The sequence below is a fragment of the Podarcis filfolensis genome, assembly GCF_964270895.1.
Source record: "Podarcis filfolensis genome assembly, chromosome: 7".
NCBI classification, from domain to species: Eukaryota; Metazoa; Chordata; class Lepidosauria; order Squamata; family Lacertidae; genus Podarcis; species Podarcis filfolensis.
In genome coordinates, this window is record NC_139603.1 from 29,754,901 (window position 1) to 29,782,566 (window position 27,666).

General features: G+C 46.7%; 1 protein-coding gene and 2 long non-coding RNA genes across 3 annotated transcripts in view; 2 read left to right on the plus strand and 1 right to left on the minus strand.

Moving 5' to 3' along the window:
* TFAP2A (transcription factor AP-2 alpha) overlaps positions 1–4,342 on the minus strand; it is a 29,305-nt gene extending 24,963 nt beyond the window's left edge. The window contains exon 1 of the mRNA XM_083623945.1: positions 4,188–4,342. Coding sequence (XP_083480071.1) covers positions 4,188–4,220 — 33 coding nt within the window. The 5' untranslated portion in view covers positions 4,221–4,342. The remainder of the gene's footprint in view (positions 1–4,187) is intronic.
* The window catches only part of LOC310767306, a 131,627-nt gene that overhangs the window by 57,037 nt on the left and 46,924 nt on the right, over positions 1–27,666 (plus strand). The window lies entirely within an intron of this gene.
* On the plus strand, positions 220–11,052 carry LOC310767233. The gene is made up of 2 exons (XR_014550779.1): positions 220–1,744; positions 10,392–11,052. It is a non-coding gene; the product is annotated as an uncharacterized lncRNA (long non-coding RNA).

Sequence of the window (27,666 nt, forward strand, 5' to 3'; positions counted from 1 at the left end):
TAATCCTAGACTGCGCCAGTATTGTCCAAGCGTGGGATCCTGAGCGCAATTATTTCGGAATAAGTTCGGCAGAAATCGAGGAGAGCTGTGGCTAAGAAAGGCGGCGGTGCAGTTCGGGGAATTGTAGACTTCGGAGTTAATGGACTTGCTGGGGGGGGATATATCGTTACCTCAAGATGCCCTGACGCATTTGGGTGCCCATCAACTCGTTCTGCTGAGTGGAGTCCTGAATTCTTCTGCCACCCCCAATCTTGCCCTGTGAGGGCGCCACTGAAGTACAGTATTAGGAACCGATCAGAGGGCAGAGACAGTGGACAGTGTAGGAAGTTGGGGGATGGGGTGGGGAGTGGTCTCCTACTCTACCTGTTTGAACCCCATGCAAACCCTTCTCTCAGCCACATGAAGAAAGGCATAAACGCTTATCCCGCAGGCTATATTGCGCTGTGATCCTAAGCAGACCGCATTCAGACGAGTACAGACAGGCAATAGGATTTACTTCCGGAAGACTGCAGCAGTGTTTAGGGTCGGATAGAGGATGCGAGGGAGAATCAGTGGTACCACCGGAGTCAATGCCACCTGAGCTTAAACTGGGAGCTGCCAGATCCAGCTTCAGTTCCCGTTACCCTCACCCTCTTTTATGCGAAGGCTTCTGCCTGCTCTCTCTTTTCGGAACCCGAGGGCGGATGCTGGAGCATGTGAAGTCATACTAGAAAGGAAAGTGCCTCATAAGCATGTGCAGAGTGTTTTTCTCTCAACAGCACTCTGTCCCCGCAGCATTCATGTTTAAAAAGCAGGTTGCCGAGCAGAGCATCCTGGCTGGTTCGACCAGGGTCCCGGAATTGCTGTTTTAATCAGCACTGACACCAGGGACAGACAGGTAGGTGCATATGTGAACCTGCCCCTAAATATAGTGAGGACTGCAACCTTGCGCTCTCATGGGAACGGCTGCGCCCCCTTCCTCTCCAGCTCCCCTAGTGCACACCCGACTCCTTTCTTATATTTGCTTTGTATGGCTCAAACACACTGTTTCATAATAGATCCCTTCGGACTGGGTTGGGGTTTTTTTGCCGTGGCTGACACTGTTTTTTATTTTTAATCCGGATTCATTTCGGATCGCCCAGGTTGGGGTCCTCCTTACTAGAAACCGTGCTTCCTGAGACAAAGAAGCAACATCTTTCCTACTCTCCCATCTTTGCAGGTCAGGATCAAAAGACACCAGGTGTCAAGGCAGGTGTGCTGCCGGCCCTTTTACAAGCGAATCGTCGCATTTGGCGGATTCAGATACCGGCATGCGTACATTCTCATTGGGGTCTGTACGTGTCTGGATAAAGAGGCCACCTAGAGCTGCAATTCGAGACCAGCCTCCTGAATAGAACCAACCTTCCGCGATGCGCTCCTATTGTTGAACCACAGCGAGATCTACAGGTCCAAGGAGGCAGAGGCATCCTTTGCACGGGAAAGGCACTGCAATTCGCCTGTCTGGGAGACTCTGAAGTTCCCCCAAAAGGAGAACCCAAGCCAGTTAAACCGGATGAAATTGGATTAAGGTCCACTGGATAATTTAGAATTTGGCATCGACTCAGGTTTGTTCCGGCTTAAGCAGCTTGTAGATCGGGATGGTAAGGGATTTTCTTTTTTTGAGAGAGAGAGAAAAAAATCTACAAGTCAACGCCACGGCGCCAGAGATTCTGGACGATCCAAGAAACGGCGAGTTTCCCCAGAGATTCTGGACGGCCACAAAACGGTGAGCCCCCTTTTTCGGATTCTGCAGGACCACCGCGCCTGGCTGGCTCCCTCGCCACCTCTGGGCTCTTCCTAGGAATAAAAAAGTCGGTGCACTGTCCGTTGATGGTCCACTTCCAAGGGAGCTGTGGGGAGGTGGCGAGAGAGAGGCCACTCCGACGAAGGCGCGGTCTCCCTCCTCTCACCCCTCCGATACGTAGGAGTCCAGGGTCCGTCTAAAACGCCCATTGCCTTGACGCCAGGGCGCTCGGTGGCACATCAATGTGCGCGCGCGCGCGGCCCTGCGCCTTCCAGCGGCGATTGCGCCACTGGGCTCCCAGGCTCTAACGGGAGTGGAAGATTCCCCCCCAACACACACACCCCACAACTCAATACTACTGCGGGTTGCACGGACGCACGAGAAGGGGGTGGATCTCTCTCTCTCTCTTTCTCCGCTCCTCTTCTCTCTTCCGCTGCCGGAGAGAGAGGGAATCCGTCCAACCGGTCTCCTTGGCTGCACAGCCGTGTGGGAACTTCGCAAAGCTTTGGGTGCTCCCTCCCGCCGAGGACTTCGGCGGTTGCGAAACCCAACCGAGAGCTAGAGGCGTGCAGCTTTTGCAAGACTCGGGGAATTGCATTCCCGGACAGAGCTTCAAGCCCTCGCAGGAACCGAAGCTAGTGGTAGTAGTTCACCAGGTGGCTGCAGAAAACCAACCTAAACACACACACTCGCGCGCGCACTCTCACGCGCGTATCTATAAAGATTAGCGGGCGAAGGGCCTCAAGGCGCCGCGTCGCCTTCCCCTCCCTCTCCCTCGCAGCGCCTTCCTTCTGTTGCCCGCCTGATAGCGGCTGGATGAGTCCCAGTTGACTTCAGAGCCACAGGTCAAAAGCGAGGCGACTACTTGGGAGTAAGTGGAAAGAATGGCCGGCCCTGGGAATGTAAGGAAAACGCGGGGTCCTAATCAATCGCTTGGGGTCTTCTGTCCCCTTGAGCAGAAATCAGTGGCGCTTACTTCCTTAGAATTAGTGGGGGAGGGGTGCTGCAAAGCCCACACCTTTTGTGACAATCCCCATACTGTTTGTAGTGTTTGTACAGCGCTATGGGGAAAGCATGATTAAGATGAAACTGGGACTAGTCCGGAATAAGATCTACTTGGATGGCTACCCGTCTCGCGGTGGGGGGGAGGGAGGAATCCGTCCGAGGGGGTTAGGCTCAGAGTACTATACATACACTATTTGCGACCCGATCAATATCTGCATAGCTGTACTTAAGCCAATGCCATTCTGTTAAAGAGGGACAAAATAGGAAAACAAAACAAAAGACCTTAACTTTAAGCCAGCCTCATTTGGACACATTTTCCACGGAAGTGTGCTTAGGATCAGGTTTCTTATAGGTAAGTTATGCTCCATTCAAACAAATGTCAGGTGTGTGCCCCCCCCCCCAGCAAATGCCTTTAAGATTTAGGATTGCTCTCCATGACTCAGCCAAAGTTAAGCACTCTTAAGTCCCTGGAGATTTTCAGTTGGAGAGAGTTTAGCTTCTGGTAAACCTTTCCAGTGAAGTTCCCTGTTTACGGTCGTTCCCAAGGGATAATTGGGGTACTGAAAAACCATTCGGAATAAAAGGAACCGAAGGTAAGAGCTGAATTTTAACTTCCTCGGGATCGTTTACCCGAAGAGCAAAAGCCACCGGTTTCAATGGCGCACCGAGTTCACTTTTCCCTGCTTGCGGGGCCTGAAATCAGAAAAAAAAAGGCGCGAGCCACAAGGAAGCGGCGCAAGTTCGGCCACAGGTTGAGCATGGAAGTTCGACGCGGAGAGGGAGAGTTTCCCAACCCTGATCCCCTTTGGAAAAGAAGGCCCGTACCTTTCACCCAGTAAAAGCCTGCGAGGCCTAGTCTAGCGCGGAGCAGCGTTCGCCTTTGAAAGTGCTCAGAATTGGAGCACTTTAAAGAGTTAGAACTCCTGCAAAACTTAGGCTGGGTCTATTAAAACCATTTTTAAAACCTTTCACACAAACTAGTTTTCGGCGCCCAACATAAAGAGAACCAGTTTACGGGAGAACTCCACCACCGGTTTGCCAGATCAGTGGTGGTTTGACATCAACAGCGATCACTGTTGCGATCAACAGCGGCAAGTTTCTTTCGAAATGTCGGTGGGGGGCGATTGTCGTGGACGAGGAAGCCCGTGGCGCCGTTTGCTGCTCCGTGGGCTCTCTTCCCCCACCTGTTGAGCAGCCATCAAAGCTCTCCTTTACGCAAATAATTTTACGCGCTGTGAATTGTCCTTATTAGGTGGCTTGCCCTCCCCAAAATGCCCCGAGAGAGGAACCCCAAGTCGCTCTTCGTCTGTTGGGTCTGGATCCGAGCCTCCTAGTTTTCCCTATCCTTATCTCCAGACAAAACGAGGAAGAAAAGCAAAGGCGGGCGGGGGTGGAGAGAAGAGAAGAGAAATCGCGTTACCTGCCAGTCTCCCATTTTCGCAAGGAGTGACATTCTGGCTCCGGGCTGCCTATCACAAGGTCCCTGCCGGTCATGGAAGGAGTGATCTGCCCGCCTGCCTCTCCTGCGATCTCTTTAGGCAAAGCCTTCTTTTACCTGCCTGAGGAGCTCACCTGGTCAAAAAAAAAAAAAAAAAAAAGGCAGGGTGCTGCCTGCCCGCGCCTGCGCACTGGCGCAGGAATGCATTTCGACCAGCTCCCTTCCAGAGCTTGCAACCTGTCTCCGCGGATGATGGATTTATAGCAAACAGCAGCTCTCTGGAGCGGAGTTTCTTGACTTGCCACCTCCGGGGAGCCGTCCTGATCTCCTCCTGGAGGGGATCAAAACAGCAGGGAGGCAGAGGAGCTGCTGGGATTCCTCTTTCCCCTCTCGTCGCCTTTCTCCCCTCATCCCCACTCTCCTCCTATTGTTTGGCTTTGCTGCAGTGTGGAGAAAAGCCAGGGGAGTGAAATTGGCTGTATATTGGTGGGTGGGCGAAGAAAAAGGAGAACGAGAGAGATGGAGACCGGCAACTAACTCCCGCGGGCCTCAGAGATCCGGAGCGTGGAGCCGGCGCTGCTGGGCAACCTGATTTTGAGCTGGGGGGGAGGGCGGGGGCAACGACCGAAATAAGGAGAGACGAGGAGTTGTGTGCCGAAAAAGCAGCTGCCACAGGGGTTCAGTTGCAGATTTGGATGCTCTAGGTCTCCTGTTGCTCGGGGAAAATAAAGACTTCGCTAGAGAGAGGCTGTCTGCTGGGACAAGCAACCCGCCCCCCCCCCGCTTCCAACGGAGGGCAATTGCTCTCCAGACCCCCCCTTCTTTTCCCCTGCTTCGAAACAGGACTGGCGAGGATTCCCCGTCCGCTGGCTCTGTTGGCGGGCCGCGCGGCTCTGTCTGCGCGGCATCCTTTCAACGGCCCTTTGCCAAGACGACCCACTTGCGCAGAAGCGCCCGTCGAGTCCAGATTGGAACTCGATCGGCTTCGGCGCAAAATAGCCGGGGCTGTAGGACGAGTTGAGGGTCAGAGCAGCAGCAGAGATGATATACACCGGGTCTCTCACGTTCAAATAAAGCGGGGATTGTTTTAAAATGTGTTCGGTATCCGTTAGCAAGACAGTTAAGACTTTTTGGAAAACTAAGCCTGGGGCGCGGGAGGCAGTAAAAGCAGTGCTGCGTACGCGGCAGAATTGCGGGTTCCACTTGCTACAGCGAGAGGCACGATTCTGTTAAATCGTCGCCGTTCATGGTTTTAATTCAAATTGCGGATCGGGTTGTTAAATTCTGCACGGACTCTGTTTACCGAAACAATGCAGCTGTTGGAGTGATAATAGAATGGTGGAATGGGGTATAAGACAACTAAAAGCAGCATCTTTTATGCCTTTAATATTTTAAGTGTTCGGGGTCTTTTCAAACGCGTCTGACTTCACTTTTCCATAGTGAACAAGGGGGCTTCCACTATTGTTCCAGAAGGAGCTGGGTCTGCTTATATGTATGAAAGGATATTTTTCACCTAATTACGGAGAGCGAGCAGCAGAGCCAGAGCAGATCACCGCAAGCTGTAGTTTTCGTTTTACCAACTTTCAGAGACTTTCCACAAAATGTTAAACTTCCTCCCACAAAATAAATAAATAACAAATCTTAAGACAAGGTCTAGGAGTTTTCAAAGCCTTCTTTTCCCGAGAGTTAAAAAAAAGAGAGGGGGAGCCGCATTTCCTGTGACGCCATTGTGTGCAAGTATCGGACGAGAGATCTGCGCGGAACTGTGCTTGTATCAAGATGAAACTTTGTAGGTGGAAAGGGAAATACGGTAATAAAAACAGAGTCACGCTCCTTTCTCCTTTTCAGCTCTGGTCTCGATGCGCTGAGCCGGATCTCCGACCAGATGGGCGCCCGCTTTGGCTAGGAAATAAGTTTTACTCTAGAGTAGCTCCGTAAAAAGTTTAGGGTCAGTGGCGTCTGTAGATTCTGCCCTCTCCCTAAATACCTGGGAAGAAGGACGGGAAAGAACCTGCATAGCCGCGAGGTGATTCTCTCTGGGTAGACAGAGAGACTTTGGTCAATTTCAGAATTAGGGGAAACAGTTGCATGGTCCCGTTTTCTGAGTTTCAGCAAGAGTGAGACATCAGAGAGGGAGGGAGGGAGGGAGGGAGGGAGGGAGGGAGGGAGGGAGGGAGGAAGAAAGAAAGAAAGAAAGAAAGAAAGAAAGAAAGAAAGAAAGAAAGAAAGGCATTAGAGAGAGAGCTAGCCATGTATCTAGGATTTGACTGAAGGCGAGCTTTGATCCTGAACACTCTTCTCGAAAGCAACGCAACCTAGCAGGCGTAAAGCTTGCTGCTTCTGCTTAACAGATTTATGGATCTGCCTCCTCCGAGTCAGGGAGACTAAAGTGCCCTCTAGCTTGATCGGGGTCGTAGACCCTCTTTGGATCCTGTTCACCAGTGATGCCTTCAGGGCGCAGGACCTTGGGACGGAAATCCAGGCCCCACCAAAAGCAGCAGAAGGAGCAGGAGAGCTTCCCAAGGGCAACAGGTCCGGCTTCTCACATTTTGAAGCAAAACACCTTACCTGTCTAAAAAGGGAACTCGCGCCCTCCCCTCCTCACGGGACCACGAATCAGAGTCCACAGCGCCCTAACTGTACCATTGCTGCTCAAAACAACCCCAATTTAAGCAGGGGATAAGAGACCCTTTAAGTCACCAGAACTACATCAGCTGCGTTGGGTTGCGGATCGGGGCCCTAGTTTTTACACAAGTTTTTCTCATGGGGATTCTTTCTTCCTGGGAAACTATCCCTTCCCCGAAAGGAGGGAAGTTTTGCACGTGCCCTAAACTGCGGTTCAGGTAGCTAAGCGATTTTTAGATTTTATTTTAAGGGAGCGTCCTTTATTTTTCCGAAGGGCAAAGAGTTCATCCGATTAGCAATTACGAGATTTCTATCCCTGCGGAGGTTGCAGGCCGGGCTGGGAAGTAGAAATCCGGGCCCAGCCAGAGATTTTAAACGAAACAGCCACCTATGGCCACCAAACACCAGCGTCATCTTCACCACGGTGCTTTGAACGCCAGGAGGGCTCAGAACCAACCTATGCTCTGAATGAATCCAGCTCACCGATTTCTCCCCTGACCAATTCTCCATTAGGATTGCTGGTTTCAAAGGTCTCCGGCCCAAATCCCTTGTGAGTCTCAGTCCCACCAACGCCCACTGGCAAGCCTTTAAAATCAGCCAGCAGGAAAGGGAACGGATTAGATCTCCGATTAGATCCAGTCCCATGTGCGAATCCCTGTGGCATCACATTTTCCCTCTGCACTTGGTCCGTCCTATAAAAAAAGTTATATTAAGTGGCTCTAAACCCTTGGAGGAGAGCGAGAGGACGCCGTTTAATCGGAAAAGAAGCGTCCGGGTCTGCCCGATTTCTCCCCTTGGACAGCAAAAGCGCGAACAGGTTTACCCCGCTGAAGGGTAGGCTGTTCAGGGGGCGCTGCAACAGGTGAGAGTCGTTAGGAACTTCAACGGAGGAAGGCTGACAAGAGTGGCTGGGGAAACCCAGCAAGATGGGCGGGGAATAATAATAATGACGATGATGATGGTTGTGGGTGCAAGTCGGCTCGGACCCCTGTAGTGTTCTATTTTGGGTATCTGCTAAAAATAATAATAATAATAATAATAATAATAATAATAATAATAATAATAGCGGGGACTTCAACCCTTTACTGGGATGCAGTAGGGTCCTCAGTGGGATGTACTTCGTGAATCACCAACCAATTGCTTGGATTACAAATTCCTATTGCACACAATGGAACTTTGATTCAAGAATGCATGAAACTCACCCGATATTCCACTTTTCGAGTTTCTGCTTGTTAGAACATGAAACTGGCAACCTTTCCTTGCTGATTCCCAGCAAAATATACTGCTACTGTTAGTGGAGGTTCCACTGAGATATCATTCCGTTTGCGAAAACCTCGCGATAGACACTCCCCCCCCCCATACACCGTCTAAACCAACGGCTATCGACACATCTAGCGACCCTTTGAGCTCAGCGAGGCTTACTGCCAAATCAGTGGGCATAGGATCGCAGCCTACACACGGACGAGTTTCTGGTGTGCTGCAATCTCATTAGTCTGCAACTGACGGCCAACCAGTTGCATTTGAGTACATGGGACAAGTAGGGAAAAGTTTTCTCTGCATTCTTAGAACGTTATGACCCTCTTATCTTGCTTCTCGTCAGGATGAGCAAAAGGTAGTTTGGGATCTACTGGTAATCTCTGGATGATTTAGATTAGCAAGGGCTTCCAAATCCCAAGAGCAGCAAAATTAGTTTGCTAGGGGAAGGGCGTTTATGGGGGGAGCAGGAGTGGACTTACTGACATATTTAGTGTCATATGACTTAGGAGCTTGATTCTGGTACTGATCACACACTCTTTAGCTCCTCCTGTTCTTTAGAGGCACATCTTTACTTACTTGTTAACTGAGTCACTATTTTGCACCCTGTTCTGATTGGTGGACCTCACGGTTGCATTTACAAAAATACAACAAAACCCCACAGCCCTGAAGTATGTGGGCTAAGCTAAGCGCAAATCTGCCCCAAGCAAATAAATGTGACTGAGGCGCTAGTCCGTGTGAATCGCGCAGCTACTGTTTAACATACATCTAGAGCCAATAATAGTGCTAGGCGCTGCGGCTTCCCCCAGTTACGTGGGGGACCCCGAGTCTGGGCTAATATTGGACTTTGGGACATACTGGTCCTAGTCTTGCTCCCTATTCTTGCTGAAGCCAGATTCAGTCCTATGCCTATGTATCCCGAAGGAAGTCCCACTGAACCCAAGGGGATTTACTCGGAGGTAAATGCGTATTGCAGCCCTGGATGCAGTGTGCTCCATGGAAACCGAGCCGTCAATAACTTCACCTGGATCGGCGCCAAGATCAATTCAACAGGACATCATTTCCAAGCTAGTCTTAGGATGGGGGTCCGAGGCAGAAAACACCCTTGGGCTGTGTAGATTGAATCCCCAATCTCCCGGGGATTCGCGCGGACCATCGTAGACGGAGGGTCCCGGGAATTTCTCAGTCTAGCCACGCCCATGCAAAAACTATTCGACTTCATCCCAGTCCCAGCGCCTCGGGGAGACCTGCTGCAGTTTGTGGATGCAGTTAGAGTGAACCGGGAAAAACGCGACCCGCATTATACGAGGTTAGATGCGTTTAGATCGTCGGACTGTAACAGCCAGCAAGGTAGAGACAATGTATTAATTTTTCTCCCGCTCTCCAGGGTGGGATTCTACCCTGGCCCCCCCCCCAAAAAAAAGAGTAGGGCGGGGAAAAGTTAGCAAGGATCTGGGAAAGAACCATAAACGCGCCTCTTTGGCAGTGGAAAGGAGGTTGAAGGTGACACCTCAAAGGAACCTACACTTTTGCACCTTGGAGATTGTAAGCCTCGAGGGGAGGGCTTGCCTCGTAGCAAAATTAATTGAGCAAAATTAAAGTGCTGCGTTCAGTAGGTTTCTTCCATAGTACTCAGTGCAGGCTAGCCAAAATCTAATCTTGATACTTATACAGATATAACTGAAAGGAGAATGGACACGATCCAGCCAACACTGAACTGTTTTAGATCTCTTTGGCTTCAGCTGGGGGATTCACTGCCTCTCTTCGAAATCAAGAAGACATAAAAATAGTTGGCTGGCTTGGGCGTCGTGCCTGCCTAAATCTCCTCGGATTTCATTGATGTTTTCCCAGATTGCAGCTCTGAAACCGCTGGTTCCCTCTCATGTAACCTACACGTGAACACAAGGGTGTCAGGGGGTTTTCTGGCCTCAGTACACTGTATGAAGTCTGAGTCCTCCACTTCACCCACAATATATTGGCAAAAACTACTATATCGCCTACCATACCCTCACTAGCTCCTCCTTTGATGGTTCGGTTGTTGTTTTTGTTGTTGTTGTTGTTGTTGTTGTTGTTGTTGTGAAGGCTGCTACTTGGGAGTAAGTACCTTTGACTCTACTGGGACTTATTCCAGAGGAAACCTGCATAATAGGACCGTAAAAGGTCACAACCTTTTCGGAAAAGTGGTCCAAGCGGCGGCCTATGATGGCCCCATATCCTTGACCCATGAATTGTGCGTTTAATCCAAAAACCCGGTAAGAGTACAACGTATAATTTTATTTCTCTCGCACCCTCCCTTTTGCTACCTAGAAACTGGCTAAGAACTGCCATCTCCGCAGAAGAGAACGTTGCGCCCGATCCCAAACAGATAACCAGTTGTCCGGAAGCGGAGTCGCTGCAGCCAACAGGCGTGGACTTCGACCTTCCAGGCAGCCTGATCTAACTCCGTTAAACTAAAGCCCAATGGGGGCAAGGGATTAAAACTGGTTTAATCCCCAGTATTTTGGTTTACATCCGCCAACAAATACAACTAACCCAGCACTGGGTCCTCACCCCCTGTCCAGAGATTATTTCTTCCGTGGATCCTTTCAAAGTGCGCGCGCGGAGGGGGGCGGGCGTTTCTTCCCCCTCCCCTGCGGCGCAATTGGAGCCGGAGGATTGTTCTGTACGCTTTCGCAAGTTGCTGCGGAGGCATGGCCATTATCAGCCTGAGATTTTCCTTCTGTTTACACAGCAAACCCGGCATCAAAGGAGGCGAAATCACCACTTATCCGTCCTGTCAAAAGTTTAATCCGCCCTGGAGGAAAAACCGTATAAATACTTGTGCAGGGAGAGGGACGGAGGCGAGGAAACCAGAGGACACACTTCAAAACGCAGCTTCATCTATGACTTAAAACGTATTTGAATATTGGCAAAGGCTGCCCGTGGAGCAAGATGCCCTCCCTCAATAAATCCATTGTCTGCTGATTAATTTTCTTCTCTCCCCCAAAATAAGAAAAGACATTAGAAGGAAAGACATTATCTACAATCCTATATGCATTTATCTGGAAGCCCCTTGAACACCCATTGAGTTTCTTCGGTGTAGAGTTGTATAAGACTGCGCTGATAGGGAAGTGTTTGAGGCAGTTTATAGAAGCGTCCACTCCTTAGCCTTTTGTTGCGGAATGATCACCTTCAAAAATCAGAGGGAAGACAATAATACTTTCCATAAAGAACTTCCCTGTTCAACAAGGATCCTTATAAATGGGCTAGAAGTTCAGCTGGGAATTCCCACTGTTTTCCATCGTGAAACGTCCACGGGTTGCAGCGGGGGTGGCTCAAATACGCCTCCGTAGAAAGCAAAGGGGATTGAGGTTCTAGGCGCACGTGCTTGTGAACCCCATTAGACTCACTCAGTGCGGCTTCTGCGCAAAGATTCTCAGGGCAGGGTTTACCTCCGGAGTTGCCTTTTGGCTAGAGATCGTGGCCCTGTCCGTTCATTTCACGTGATGAATTTGGGGGTGGAAGAAAGGGGTTGTTAAAAAAAAAAAGTTCTGGGTCACGAGCAATCCAGACAAGCAACCGATCTGGATCCTGGAACATGTTAAGGTCTAAACTGAATGAGGTTTGATGTGTAACTTGAGCGATAGATAGAGAGCACGGGTTGTTGCTCACATTACTGCCCTCGTTATAGTGACAAATCCACTTTCCTGGAGGCAATGCGGAGCTGAAGACCAGTGGGTGACGGCTCGATCCTAAACATATTTACTCGGAAGTAAACAAGCCTCGGTTTTTTGCTTATAAGGGAGACTGATACGCCTTCAGGCAGGGCTAATTGTCCCTATATATACGTACGTGTGTGTGTATTTATTTATATATGTGTGTATACACACCCCGCCCCTCCCCTCCAGGTTTTCACATTACAGTGGGGAAAACCAACAGGCTTCTATGTATTGTATATGAACCCTCTCTTACCCAGTTTTGTGTTTACTTATCTTTAACATATAATCTGAGCATTAGTTATAAATAATATGTACATTTAGAGTAAGCCTCGTGAATTATGCTGTCATCCTCAAGACAACCCTGAGCGGTAGGTCATTGTTAGTAAACAGACCGAGATTATATACCATGTTAAAATGCAATCCATGTTGTACTTGGGTCTTCCTCTCTTTTACACACTTTCCCAAGCGTTTTGTATGAGTGTTGCTTTTTTCCTCTAAGGAAAATTTTAAAAAACGTTTTAAATACACAATCATAAAAAAAAAACAAATCCGAAAAGACTTGAGCTATGCAATCAAAGCAAACCCCCTTGAAGTCCCTTTGATTTTAACTGGAATGTGAAGCGTCCATTGAAGTCAATGGGATTTAACGAGAGCTTCGCTTTGTGTCCCGCGCAACCTTCCAGCCCGTGACGTTTATCGGGCACGAATGTTGCCCTGCAAGCCTTTTACTCTCCCGGAAACCCGGCTGTAAGTGCTCTACTAGAGTTACTCCAAAACCATGCTTTGGGGTGGATTACAACCCTAGAAAAAGCCAAACGCTGCACCCACTGACGTGGGAGTCAGGCTCTACTTGTTTGTGGTGCTAACATAAATTATGCAATCTAGGATTCCGATATTTACGCAGGTTTTCTTAGACGTAACTGCCATTGGAAGTAACGCAATTACTCCTAGGTAAATAAGAGGGGAGGGACCCTAGAACACGTTCAGTCCTCGGCACCTCCAGTTGCACTGAATAGTAGTTATTCTTATTCTGTGTTATCCCCCCCCCCCCCGAGATTACTGGGCTCCGCAGTCTGCTCCTCACAGAGTAACAAATCCTAGCAACCCTTAACGAATTCTTTGAGGGAAAGAACGTGCTTAGAACAATGCTTTAAATGTACCGTGTGAACACAGACTTCGTAAATGTGAAGTGGGTTTGCAACGTTTGCGCGTTCCAGGGCGGGACCTTTATGCAGGCCAGAGTTTTTGGGGTCGGGTTAAGCCTTAGTGCTGAATAATCGGTAGCGTAAGGCACTCACAGAAGAACGAGCCTGATGCCCGCCCCCCACCTGTTATGGGAGGTTCACTGCTTGCTTGAAGCAGAAGAAGTTGACCGACGTTCACTTTATCCACCAGGGGTCGCCAAAGCGGAGAGATTTCCTGACAAGTTAGCGCGCAATCCTATAAAGGATCGCTTTATTGGCCGAGGGAGCTATACGTCTCCCCAAAAGTAAGCCTCACTGAGTTCTGTAGGAAGACTTGCTTCAAGTCAATGGGTAGGATTGCAAATTTAGTCACCCCCTTGGATAATCTGAGGCTCGCAGTCTTGTGGACTCTTACCAGGCAGAGGAAACCTCTTAGGATTTACTATTTGTGAGTAAACATGCACAGGGTTGCGGGGGGGGGGGGGAGTCAGCCTCCACTAAGACGTTGGCATTTATATGTGAATACACATGCAACTCCCATTCTTCTCAATGGAACTTAAGGACGACTCCTTTCTCTGGGTCGGGCCCAAGGGTGTGTTAAAAAAACAACTCAGTGGGGATTTTGTTTTTGTCTTAGGTGGTCGGGTGACGCCGCTTCTCCTGCACAGCCCTTAAAGGTGCAAGGAACCCTCTTTTGTTGTTCACCTGGACTCTTTAGTCTAGTTGTAGTAAGAGCTTTGCATCCACTCCACAGAAGAACATCCCACTCGGATTTCACCTGCAGACCAAAACAGCAGAGAGTTTTGAAAGTTTCGCTTTCTGACAACTTCGAAAAACAGCTTTTCCCCATGACTGGGAAAGTAAAGTTTGGGGAAACCTGGATCTTTTTTCTATCGCGTTCAGGCTGATCATCTGCAACCACGAATGAAGAACTTAAAGCCCGTCCCTCTTGTGTGTAGGAGTGGCATTGTAATTCCAGGTGAATTACAAACTCGATCCTCAACTCAGTGGCTCTAGAACTGGATTTAGAAGAAATCCCCATTAGGGTAAATGGAACTGGTATTGTAACCAGCCGCGGATTTCGAGCAATTTATCTTGAGAAAAGCGATTGTTTAAATCTGATTGCAACAGACTGAGCATTTTCAAGGACTGCAGTGTAACTTTATTCAGCTCTTCAGGCCGGATGCGCATGCTAAACGCACCTATTGGCCAAAGTAGATTCAATTGATTTGAAATCGGATCACCAGAAATCACCAGATCAATTTCTCTCGAGTGAAACGCAACCCTCCCCCTCCCCCGCATCATTTAGAAAGCTACCGCCAACGTTTTTTGGATGTGGAAATGTACTCTTGGCAAAAAGACTATCAGCACATAACGTGCTTTCAGTCAGCAGAAGCCTCAATTAAACCCAGTCACAAAATTAATCTACATTTGAATTTCTAAAAAGTAAGACTTCCTCGATGAAGCACGACCAGTGCACTAAGTCTTACTTAAGGCACGCCAGGTGTGTTCAAAGTCAGGTTTCCCCAACCTGGTGCTCTACAGATTTTGGATCCCAGTTCGTATTTGCCCCAGCCAGCGGGATCCAAGAATGATGGTGAGCGGAGTCCAAACTACCCGGAGGGCACCAGATGGGGAAGCGTGGTCGAGACAAAAAGCGCATCGCCCAGTAAAAAGTGTTATTGGAGCACAGACCATTTCAGACTGCAGGTGAAAGACTGGCGAATGATATTCTCAGAACACGCAATGCAGGAATATGCAGTTGCAAATCTCCTTGTGCAAAGAAAACTCAGGCAGAAGGATTCCAGGCACGGAGTTTTTAACACCTATACAAAGCGATCCTCGCCTGCATGCAACAATATTGAGATGGATTGCCACATTACAAAACAAAAAAACAAAAAACCCTAAACGTGTGCTTCCGCTCGGTGTCTAAGACAGCGGCTTTAGTTTAAAAGAACGTTTTCTAGGCAAACAAGCGAATCCTCCCCGCGGGTTCCTTCCTGGTATCTGTGTCAGCCAATAGCCGTCAAGGGACTTGACAAATGTTCGCCTTCCAAGCATTTGTTTGCTTTTCACACTTCTTCGCTTCCGATCTCTGGAATCCACCTGCAAAGGAACTCAGGAGGAGTCTCCTGCGGCAGGACTTGTTGGGCGGATGCCAGCCGGGATTGGACAATCTATCCTTAGGTCAGGTGCCGAACTGCAGCTGAATTACCTTCCCAAAACCTGGTGCCCTCCAGATATTTTGGATTACAGTACAGTGTATACAATCTCCACGGTGCTCGGTGGGGCTGGTGTGTGTCGTAGTCCAAAATCTCTAGAGGCTGCGAAAGCATCGGCTCCTTTCTTCCTCCAAGAAAGGCAAGATACACAGGCAACCTCTGGATCCGGGATTCTGGGAAACCCAGGCCTGAGTTTCCCTTCTCCCTTCCAGCAAGGCATCCTTGGAACGCGACAGCGCCACCTTCCGAAGGAGAGGGAGAATCGCGCATCCGGTTGTGGCTGGCGACACTTCCGGCAATGTTGGCAGCCACTGTCCCCATCGGTTAAATGGGCATAACCGTGCCTCCTCCCCACACAGTGTTGCCCTGAGGGTGACCACTGTAAAGATGAGAAAGAACTTTAAGGGGGCGGGGGGAATTGAGGAGAGGCATAAATTGTGGGTTTAGCTTTGCTTCTGGTGCCAGATCTTGTGCGCGCGTTTATAACTGTTATAAAAGGACTCAACCTTTAAAGCTGCGATTCTTCGCGCCCATTGATAGGCATTTTTTAAAAAACCAAATGGAGCGATTAGACTGCAGTGGGTTCAATCCCAGTGCTGTTAACAGGAACGAAATCGCTTCCTAGGATTGACTGGGGCGCCAGCTTTTGGTGTCTGCTTCACCTCCTGAGCCAGCCAGTCCATCTGCCCTTAAAAACGCTGCATTCCTCTAGGTGCCTGCTCTATTTGACGAAATGTAGCTGCTGGCAAGCGCCGAGGCACCTTTGCCTTCCTCTTCTCCTTTGATCAGGACCTGATTTTCCGGGTGGGGCTGTTTGAATTCCTTTGCCCTGAGAACTTTTGTCAGCTTCCTCCCCTAGCGCCTCCGGAACGTGAAGGCGCCGCCCTAAAGACTTTCTCTGCTTGGAGCAGCAGAATTTCAGAAGCCTCCTTTCCATTCGAATGGCTCCCCTCCCCTGCCCCCCAAAGCACAGGGTTGAGAACCTGTAACCCTGCAGGTGTTTGTGGACTACAGAGCCCATCACCTGTGACCACTGGCTATGCTGGCTGGGGTTGATGGGAGTTGGAGTCCAACATTTAGAGACCCATTTGTTCCCTATCCAGAGGCAGATTTAGGGGAGCACAATTAGTTTGGGTGCACTGGGCGCAGAGCCTCTGGGAAGCTGCAGAGGATGCCACAACTGTTATTTAGAATGGAGTGTGCGAGAGGCAGCAGGGCACTGAATTTTGGAGTTGCACAGGGTGCCACTGAAATTTGAGCCCTCAAGGTCCACCACTGCCCTGTCCTTTTTAAACAACTTCTGGGAGGAATACTGTGAAAGCAAAGAACATCTCCAATGTATTGTTGGTGGCTCAGGGAAAACAACCTTCCGTCCACCACCCCAAGTTGAGTCAAAATGGGGCATGGAAGGTCTTTTAAAGCTGCAGGCCTGCCCTCTTTGTCCCCCACCAAGTGGAAAGCAGTCGAGCAACCATGATGATCCTTTTGTTTTGCAGTCCCCCCCCGACAGGTATGAAGATCGGGGTCCATCCAACATAGTTGATGGGTTTGGTTTGGTTTTCAAGCCTGGAATGGATAATTCAGCCCTGTATGTACAGAGTGGCTGGGGAAACCCAGCCAGATGGGTGGGGAAGAAATAAATTATTATTATTAATTATTATTATTATTATTATTATTATTATTATTATTATTATTATTATTCTTCCAAATCCTTGCTCACCTATGAAGTTCAGTGGGTGACCTTGGGCTCCCATAGTGCACAGTATTTATTAGGAAGGCTTACTGTGATGTTTAAATGAATTCAACAAAACCACGATGAGCTCATCAGAGGATGGGCAGGAGATAAATGTCCTCTCTGCCACTTAAGCACATTTGCAAGAGTGTGATATGATTGCTCCATCTGCACCCTGGTCCAGTCTGTTTTTTAGCTGGGAATGAAGTAAGTGAATCTAATATCCTTATGCCCAGCATTTCTCTCTTCCTATCTAAATTGCTGGAGTGCTGTTCCTGCAACTGCAATACATTCGGCACATTTTTTGTCTGACATTGTGCTAGCATGCTGGTGGATACATCCTTTAAAAAACTTTTAAAGCTGTCTTAAACATGTTAAACTCTCTGAAGTGGTGCTTCTGTTGCAAGCGTAGACCAAGCCTCAATCTGCCTCCAGGATTTTCCATGAGAACCACAGCATAGTTTCCAATCCCAAAGACACCCCCCAACACTTTATTTTGCAAGCTGATTTTTGTTTTGCACCCCGGCAAAGGTTTCTTTAACCACTTTCTTCCAGTGTGAACAGCGGGCTGAACTCTAACAAAGTCTCTCTTGTTCACATTTGGCAGAAGGGGCTTTTGGTGTGACAGGGCTTGTGCAGGAGCACATCAGGGCTCAGAGCCAAACTGGCTGGTCCTTCCACCCATATTCAATTCAGAAGATGGCCTTGGATTCCCAAGTCATAAAATCATAGAATTGTAGAACTGGAAAGGACCCAGAGGATCATCTACTTCAGGGTTCCCCAAACTTTGGCCCCCATCTGTTTTTGGACTACAACTCCCATCATCCTTAGCTAGCAGGACCAGTGGTCAGGGATGATGGGGTTGTAGTCCAAAACAGCTGGAGGCCCAAGTTTGGGAAACTCTGATCTAGTCCATCCCCCTGCAATGCAGGAATAAACAGCTGTCCCATATGGGGATCAAGCCTGCAACCTTGGTGTTATCAGCATCATGCTCTAACCAGTTTCCCAGCATGGTCAATATGAGGTCCAAAGTTTCATTACAGGGAGCAGCATTGGTTTCTCTCTATAAGGCTCCAGTTTTCCAGTGCCAGCTAAGGCTAACCCCAACTTACATGGGAGCGAGTGCCCATTGACTTCAGTAGGACTTTGGTTAGGCTTGCGCAATGCACGAAACCTCTTGTGACTGAAGCCATGCATATGTCACTGCTGGGATGTCATGGTAGCGCAGACCTACAGGAGAGGAAGAGCTGGCAAAAGGTTTGTATTCAGGGGAAGGAGCTGAGGATGACACACTGCCCAGGCATGTCAGAGCGGCCTCCCTGAAACCCCGCCATTCAGCAGTTTCAGAGGGCAGGAGTATAGTGGCATGGAGGAGCAAGGTTACTGAGTCCAAGGAGGAGCACCAATTAGCTTGTGATGCAGTGGGTGGAAATGTACAGCTCCATGATTGGAGAAGAGCCTGCCCAGCTGGATTCATTCGGCTTATTTGTGCATCAAATAATAACCTTTGTTTGACTTCTGAGTGGGCAGCAGACACTGCAAGATTCAAATCACTCACTGCTCCCAAGAGATCTTATCTTACTGCCGTGACAGTAAAAAGATTGCCATCACCACAGCCATGAAGCACAAAACATTTCCCCATTTCATTGTTCGGATAAAGTTACCACTATGTGTCTCTTAAATTACATCGACGAGAGATTGCCATGTCTACACAGGGTGCAAATATACGATGCATTACAACAATAGTAGGAATTGTGTTTGCTAAGGCTGGAAGAATACCAGCCCCTCCCCCAACAAACAAGACACAATTAGGAAAATTTGGGAACAGCGCCATGTAATCCAACTATCAGCGATGTTATGGAAGAAAGATTATTGTGCTGATGTGCTGGACAAAGGCGTTTGATAGCTGAAGGGGTGTACTTCAGTCATAAGAGTTACCTATAACTTCAATATTTAATATTCATATTTTGTTAGATTTGTTACACTAGCACAGTGATGACTTAGGATGTATTTACTCTTTTGGGGTAGCTTCCACCCTGTGTAATTTTGTTATTAGAAAGCTGTGTAGCATGAAAATACTGTAGCTGAATAAAACAGTAAAGTTAAGTCACCAGCAAGTATAATGAACTACAGATATATCAAATGGTGTTGATAGAGGTGTGAATTCTAGGAAGCAGCTATGAGTAGAAACAGGAAGTGGAGTGACACTCTGTTCTCTCTATCCCAAGCCAGGTGAGAAAGTTCAAGTTCAATATTTAGACAAAGAGATATGTTTTTAGGAAGGTTGAGTATTGTTTCAGCAACATTATCAATCCAGGTATCAGCAGAGCTAGAATTTGCCCTGATACCATGAGATCAAAGCTATATGTGTTTACCTGGATGTGAGTCCCATTGATCACAGTGGTACTTACTTTTGAGTAGACAATGCACAGCACTGAACTATATCGGTTCCTAAGTCCATAAACTGAGTAGGGTCCTGTAATTTTACCAGCTGCAGAAATGTAAGAATTCTACCATCAGTAACAGGAAAAACTGCCTCTGGTGGAACTCTGTCCTGTTCCATTCTTAAAGGTAGAAGAAGATTCATCTTGACCTGTCAGCCCTAATCAACTTTCTTCTTACTAAAATTAAAATAAGAGAACAGGCTAAACAAAAGTGAGAGTCCAGGTCTAAACTTAAGTTCTTACTTTTCCTTGAAGAAGGAGGTGATTTTATAAAGTTATGCAAAATTTCAAACATTGGGTTATCTGCTGGCATGTTTCACAATCATGGCGTACATCAACCCACCAAGAATATATGAATCCTTAAAAGGCTACTTTCAGTGGGGTTTATGTGAGTTCATTACACAACAATGGCATCATGAAGCATTGATCACCATGTATATATGAGTCATTACAGATCAAACATTCAGGCAGAGCTTCCTATCACTGCAGCAACCATACCTCAATAGAAGCAAGTTCACATGGAGTCATTGAGCAATTTTATTTGCATGGATTTGTGTCACGGTGATTTATCAGGTTACTGATGAGTGGCATACACGTGGCTGCAGTCCAGTCTTTAAGAACATAAGGAAAGCTCTGCTGGATCAGCCCCAAGTCCTATCTAGTTCAGCATCCACAGATGTCCATGGAAAGCCTGGAAGCAAAACCTGAGAACAAAAGTCTTCCATCCACATAGTGTGATTTGTTGATTCCTCACCACCACACACACATTCTTTAGCAGGTAAAATGTTTACCTAACAAGTCTTTATTCCAGTCAGAAGAATGAAACGCACCACAAAGGGGCAAATCTTCATATACCGTATTTTTCGCTCTATAAGACGCACCAGACCATGAGACACACCTAGTTTTTGGAGGAGGAAAACAAGAAAAAATAATAATCTGAATCTCAGAAGCCAGAACAACAAGAGGGATCGCTGTGCAGCGAAAGCAGCGATCCCTCTTGCTGTTCTGGCTTCTGGGATAGCTGCGCAGCCTGCATTCACTCCATAAGACGCACACACATGTCCCCCTACTTTTTAGGAGGGAAAAAGTGAGTCTTATAGAGCAAAAAATACGGTAATCTTTAGATTATCTCTTGCATTATTGTTGGACGATACTACTGAATGTAAAGTCCTTTTACTTCTCTGAATAAATTGAATAAGGCCAGGAAGAGGGACACTTGCTTCTTCTCACTGACTCTGTGTCTGCGTCAAGCACCATCAGAAATCACTTTCAGCTAAGCAGTTTTTCTACTCCTTCATAATGTAAAGTAAATACATCTAGCTATCACCAGAAAGCTGCCAAGGGAGAGGCTCTTTTTTCTTTTTCTTTTTTAAGAGAATGGGAGTCATTTTGTTGTTGCCATCATTAAACAACTGGCAGACAGAAACCCTTGTTGTATAAACACCGGCATAAGATCTATGTGTACATCCAGATTTACTTACTTGCCCTAGAAATAATTTCCAAAGTGGAATGTACTCCACATTCAAGGTAGATTCAGGAGGCAGCATTGAAAATGTCCCATGAAAACTTGTTATAGGCTGCACATCAAAACAGAAAGACTTGCCTTCATTTCTAAAACAGAAGGTTCTTTTTACCTGGACTTCTCCATGATTTTTATAATGGAATATTAAAAGGAGAAGTTTGGCTGTGGTAAGGCATAAAAAGAACATTGAGGGAATCCCATTGATTCCCTGCATAACAACTGGTCACAAACCAACACAGTCTCAAATGCAATTAAACCCTTTGATGTCAACAGCTTAAGTGTGCTTAACTTTGTGTTGAACCAAGGCCACTCTGGAGACCTTCAAAATGTATTTGTGCCCTAGAATAGGGTTGCCAATTTGGAGCCTTTGCAGTTAACGTACATACACATATTTAACTTATTTTCCTAAGCACGTCTTTATTTTGTCCTGCATCGACAGTTGATGGTAGGTTTCAGGACATACAAAGTGATTATTATCTTAAAGCCGACTGCAAAAATGTGATTCTGGTTTATTTTTTTGGGGGGGGAGATAGACAAATCCCCCATTTAAAGTGTGGAGCCCTTTAGGCATTTCTCTTTGGCTGCTTGTCCTCTCAAATGCTGCTCATTAATGGCTGGATCCTGAAGACATTATTCAGACAAAACCTCCATTGTAGAGTTAGACAATAAGACTCAATCCTGCTAAAATTTACATGTGTGCTTAATTTTACCCAGTGAGTCATTCAGCAGATTTCAGCAAGCCTTTAGATCAGGGTCTGGGATGTAGTAATAAAGTTTTGTAGATGTTTTGCCTTGGGACAAGGGATCTGAAACTTGGCTGATGTTTTGTACCACAAAGGTCCATATTATGACAGTGATTGTATTGTTCCTTAGGGCTGTTGGGTCACTCCTGAGATTCTCACCTAACACACAGTACTGTAACTCGTCATTTCTTACACCCAAGGTAAGCCGTTCCTTCGCTTGACGCCACTTTGAGGTTTTGCAATCACACAAATTCAGACAGACCATCCTACCTCCTGAGACAGACAAAGAAGTTAAAAGCATTAAACGGGAATTTCCACAGAAATCCATCCCGAGAGTGCCATTTCAAGTGGTTGGATGAATATAAAGTTTTCAGTAGGAGCCTTGGGGCAAAATTTATGGCATGATTCAAAGCTCATTCTGGATTGAATTCCATACAAAATGGGAGAAGACGACTATGGGTGGATCTACACACAGGAAAAACCAGCTATAAATAAGTCAGAAATTAAATCAGTATAAGAAAAGGGGGGAAAAACACTATGGAAAATTGCAGATAACTTTTTTTTTGCTCTCCAGCGCTATCTGGTGTTGCATGTTTATAATGCATTGAAAACACTGGGTGTTGCTGTTTTTTACTAATGTAGCTGACTCCTATATTAAACCATTTGTTGATGATATTTTCTTCTGCATTAAGTTGTATAGCTGTCATCAATGCAGATCAAACAATCACTGTTTTGCACACTTGGGGGGGGGGGCTTGTGCCCTTGGTATGACTAGGCAAAGGGAGGACTGTTGACTTCCTGCACAAATTGTGGTCTTCTTGGAGGTATCTGGTTGGTTACTGTAGGAAAGAGGATGCCAAAACTTGATGAACCTTTGGCCTGAATCAGCAAGATTCTTGTGTTTTTAAATTGTTCATAACAATAGACTTAATGTCTATAAAATCAGTGGAAGGTTCCACAGAGGTCCCCCCCCCCCATTCTCTTCAGTCAGGGATGGGGAACCTGTGGCCTTCCAGATATTGTTTGGCTAGAGTTCTCATCATCTCTGACAGCTGGTATCTAACAACATCTGGAGGCAATCTTTTCCGTAACTGAAACCCTTGATTGACCCCTCTGGACAGTGATTGGCAAGATATGAGGTAGTAGTGAACAACAATTGTGTACCCTTTATGGATCCTAGCTGCTCAGACTGGTGTAATGTTGACAAGGACTTAGCTCAGATGCTGTGATACAACCCACCCCAACCTTCTGTTGTCTTGTCAACAGCAATAGCTGGCCAGAATGACACATCTCCACTCCCTTCTTTCCCAGCTAGTAGGATTCAGCAGTGGAAACACAGAGACAGAAAATGACTAAAGTCACATAGAGACTGGTATTGTATTGAGAGTTGCCATTGACCATGCTTTCCTCTGGATGGATCACTCTGTACTGCCAAAATGAAAAAAAAGCTGAGAGCAGAGGAAGGGAAGGAAACAGGACTGGGTTTCTGTAAGGAAGGACAATGTGCTATTCAGTTCTGGCACTCAAAAACAAATTCCTGGGCTCAGAATTCTGCAGTTTGAGTAAGTGAACCTGTCCGTGCCTTGGAGATTTGGGGGTTCTAGTAAAAAAAAAAAAAGGAAAGAAAGTACTATTTATTTTTATTCATTGGATTTGTTTATTGACCATCCAATTATGACCATTCACAACAAAATAACTGGACAGTTCACAATATATTAATAAAACAATAAAAATACCACCCATAAAACCATCACATGTAGGTAAAACCAGGAATTTACAGCTCCTCATGTCAGTACAGCAAACAATAAAACAATTTAGATGACCCAGCCATATACTCATACCGCCCAAAGGTCTGGATGAATAGGTGTGCCTTGAGGTGTTCCTCAAGGATCAATCGCTGGCATCTCCATGTAGGGCTGGCAAATATTCCTTGCCTGAAACACCAGAAAGCCACTGCTAGATGGCATGGGCAGTACTGAGTTAGAGGGTCCACCAGTCTGACTCTGTATAATAAGGCTGAGTTCTTGTGTTCCTTTGTCCCCATACAGATCTGCTGGTCTGCACTGTTGCATGAAACGAGGATGAACCCGCAACATACCTAGGGCTTCCTGGGGGCTGAACGTTGCTTGGGGAAGATTGACAGCTATAAGCAAACCATCTGCCACTGAGGACATCTTGTTTGACTCATTACCGATCATCACATCACAAGAAGCTTCAATAAGCTTCCCAAGAATCCCAGGGATTCCTTAGAACAAAGCCTGGAATCCATTGTTCTTAGGGGCTGCTGCAGGTTTACAATGCTTTTGATATCATTTACTTTGGGAACATGCAAACTTTGGACATCATTTCAATCTTGTAACCTTGCTTTATATAACTTCTTGGCTCCTCCCCTCATTCCACATACACCAACATCCTCTCCCTCAGCTTTCATTTATTTTCAGACAGGTATACTTCCCAAGGCTTTCTCATCATTCAAGGCAGAAGATACAACTGTCGTCCTCCATGCCCCAGCTTTGTTGCTAAAAATAATTCCTTTTGTTACAGTTGCCTGAAGGAGCATCTCTAGATCCCAGTTACTCAGTCTGGATACTGAAGCCCAGCTCTGAGGGCCTTCTGGTGGTTCCCTCTCTGTGAGAAGTGAAATTACAGGGAACCAGGCAGAGGGCCTTTTCAGTGGCCACATCCTTTCTGTGGAACACCCTCTTGGTAGATGTCAAAGAGTTGAACAACTGTATACGATTTCGTAGACATCTGAAGGCAGCCCTGTTTTGGGAAGTTTTTAATGTTTGATGGTGTGCTTTTGTTGGAAGCCACCCAGGGTGGCTGAGGCAACCCAGTCAGATAGGTGGGGTATAAGAAATAAATTATTATTGCTTTTTAATGGATATTCTAATTAGTATTTTGTGCGTGCGCACATCGGCTTAGCACCCTGTACTGGTGAACCACCTGCATTGCTCTAAATCCAACACTTCTGTAGAGAAGTTGTACAGCTCCCATAATCCCTGACCATTGGCGATGCTGGCTGGGGCTGATGGGAGTTGTAGTCCAGCAACATCTGGAAAACGCCAGGATCCTTGTCTCTCTACTCTACTTGCTTATTTTTAGTATGCCAGGGTCTGCTGGAAGATGCAGACTTGCACTAGGACAATGGTTAAGAACTTAATCCTAGAGGTAAAATTAATTGCAGCTGCAGCAATCTGGTGTAGATTAAAGAACACCGCTTTGTAAGTTTCCTGTTAAAATTATCTTTTAAGGCTTTGGAGAAGGAGGGGTAGGGGGAGATTAATATTGTTCAGGACATTGCAATCTTCAATCGTCAGTTTCCAGTCATGTTTTCAAAAGGCTCTGATTTTTTGTAGTTATGAAACCCTTAGCATTGAACATAATCTTTCTGATCATTGCCCAGATATCCAACAAGACAATGGTGGGTAGGTGTACGTTTAAATCACAAATGCCACATATTTCATATTAGCTGCTTACAAACAATAACATGCATCAGGAAAAAAACTCCACTTTGGTTTCATTGCTCAAATCTTTAAAGAACTCAGAATCAAAACACTTCAACGTTGAGTCCTGAAGCTTAGCAGTCTCTGGGCATGATCTACCAGAGTGCTCATCTGTGCAGACATCAGTGAAATTAAGAGGAACTACACAAGAGGGATGCGGGTGGCGCTGTGGGTTAAACCACAGAGCCTAGGACTTGCCGATCAGAAGGTCGGCGGTTCGAATCCCTGCGACGGGGTGAGCTCCCGTTGCTCAGTCCCTGCTCCTGCCAACCTAGCAGTTCGAAAGCACGTCAAAGTGCAAGTACATAAATAGGTACCGCTCCGGCGGGAAGGTAAACGGCATTTCCGTGTGCTGCTCTGGTTCACCAGAAGCGGCTTAGTCATGCTTGCCACATGACCCGGAAGCTGTACGCCGGCTCCCTCAGCCAATAAAGCTAGATGAACGCCGCAACCCCAGAGTCAGCCACGACTGGACCTAATGGTCAGGGGTCCCTTTACCTTTACCTTTACATAAGAGCACAACCTGCCAGGAAGTTTTCCTGGGCAAGCTTGATTGACACGAAAGAGCCTCACTATCCTCTCAGGCAGCTCCCATTTAGTTCAATGGGATTCTGAATCAATGCATAGAGCTCAGCTTCTGAAAAATCTGTTTTTATCAGAGCAGAAAGGAGTTGCCTACTGCCATATCTTGAAGGGTCCCTGACTTCAGCTGGTGTTGGACATGAATGCCTTATTTACATTAGAACACAGTGAAGCTAACCCCCATCCCACCTGCATTCCAGCTTGGGAGAAAGGTGGGAAATAAATTTATTTACTAATAATAATGGCAAATTTCTTCCTCATTCTCAGGTCTTATTAGAATTTCTTCAGAACTTTTGGAGGGCACAGGGTTTAGTGTACTTTATCATTGCCAAGTGTCCATGGATGGTGTATGTGTTTTTCTTTCCACTAAATATTTCTACAGCATCTTATACGCCTCCTTCCAACAACTCCTGCAGCCAAGCTGCTGCCCACTATATTGCTTTGCCACATCAGTGAAGCCGAGAGAGGGGTCTTGTTGCCTCAGCAGCCCAAGACCTCCATACACACAGCCCATGCTTGCACCCTGGAAAGGTCACCTTGGTGCTGCTAAAGCAGCAAAAGCAACGCGGGAGGCAGTAGTTATGAGTTACCGGTCTCTGCAGCCACAGCAGGCGCTGTGATTCTCCAGCAGTTTGGCTTCACCCCCAGAGGTGCACTCCATTGTCTCCTGAGACAGACAGATGCCAACAATAACTCTGCAGCCTCCTTGGCTTGCTGCACTTCCTGATACGAAAAAGGCCCACAGGATGACCTGCTTTATAATGTTTCTGGCTTAACTGAAGCATGGGAGCCATGGCTACTGAATACCTAGGATTGGCGTGTCTGCTGATTTTGTTTTAAGGGAAGTATTTCCTTTGACCTTTTAAAAAAAGAAAACCACACTGATGCCTTTAAAGGTTATGTTTAACAACGTAAGAACAAGCAGCTATCCGTGAAGAGTAGGCAACCTCCCAGTGCTAACAGGAAAGCCCACTGGAGGATGTCATGGGGTTTGCAGGAAAGATGAGCACCCAGGAAGGCTGCAGAGTGCAGACCACCAGAGAAAAGATATGTAAAATGAAAGAGAAGACCCTCACAAATGTTCTTTGGCTCACCTTGAAAGTAAGATAAGCAAAGCAAAACCCTGCACTCCACCCATGAGAATGTTGCTAAAATTTTCACTCATCTTCAATAACTTTCAAATGCAATTTCTATATCATTAATTGATGGAAAATGGTTAAAAATAATGCAGATTTTTGTGTGTGTGCTTGGGCGTGAAACCCTGCACTATTTTGAAAATATACTTTTCAAACAGTGTAATCCATAGCCCAGAACAATATATTTATGGGATCAATAGGAACTAACCAGTTAAAGCACGAATATTTCAACTTAACTGGCCACACAATCCTATGCAATTTTTTAAGGAAGTTAGCTCCATTGAGCTCAGTGGCACCTACCTCTGAATAGAAAGCAGGACTGCACAACTCACTATGGATCAAAATTAAGACTTCATTAAGATTTACAGTACAATCCTGTTTTCATGAAACATTTTCAACGCTGCCCGTTTTCAGAGCAGACAGTTTTAAAAAGAAAGTCAAGTACAAAAAAGGGAATAGTTTATTTCCATTTTATTGTTTTATTGTTTTATTTCATGTATCATGATCATCATTTTGCATTATGTTTGGTTCCACTGTGAAATGTTTTTCTGTAAACATAAAAAATACAAAAAGGAGGACACAAATCACATAATAAAAGAAAAACAAACCAATAACTTGTCCCGCCCCCAAACACATTTAAAAGACCATATAATGATCATCAGCCCAAGGCCTGGTTGTAGAGAGATGTTTTCACCTGGCACTTAAAGATATGTTATGAAGGTGCCAGGTGAGCCTCTCTGGGGAGAGAATTCCACAAACAGGGAGCCACTGCAGAAAAGGCTCGTTCTTGTGTTGCCACCCTCTGAACCTCTT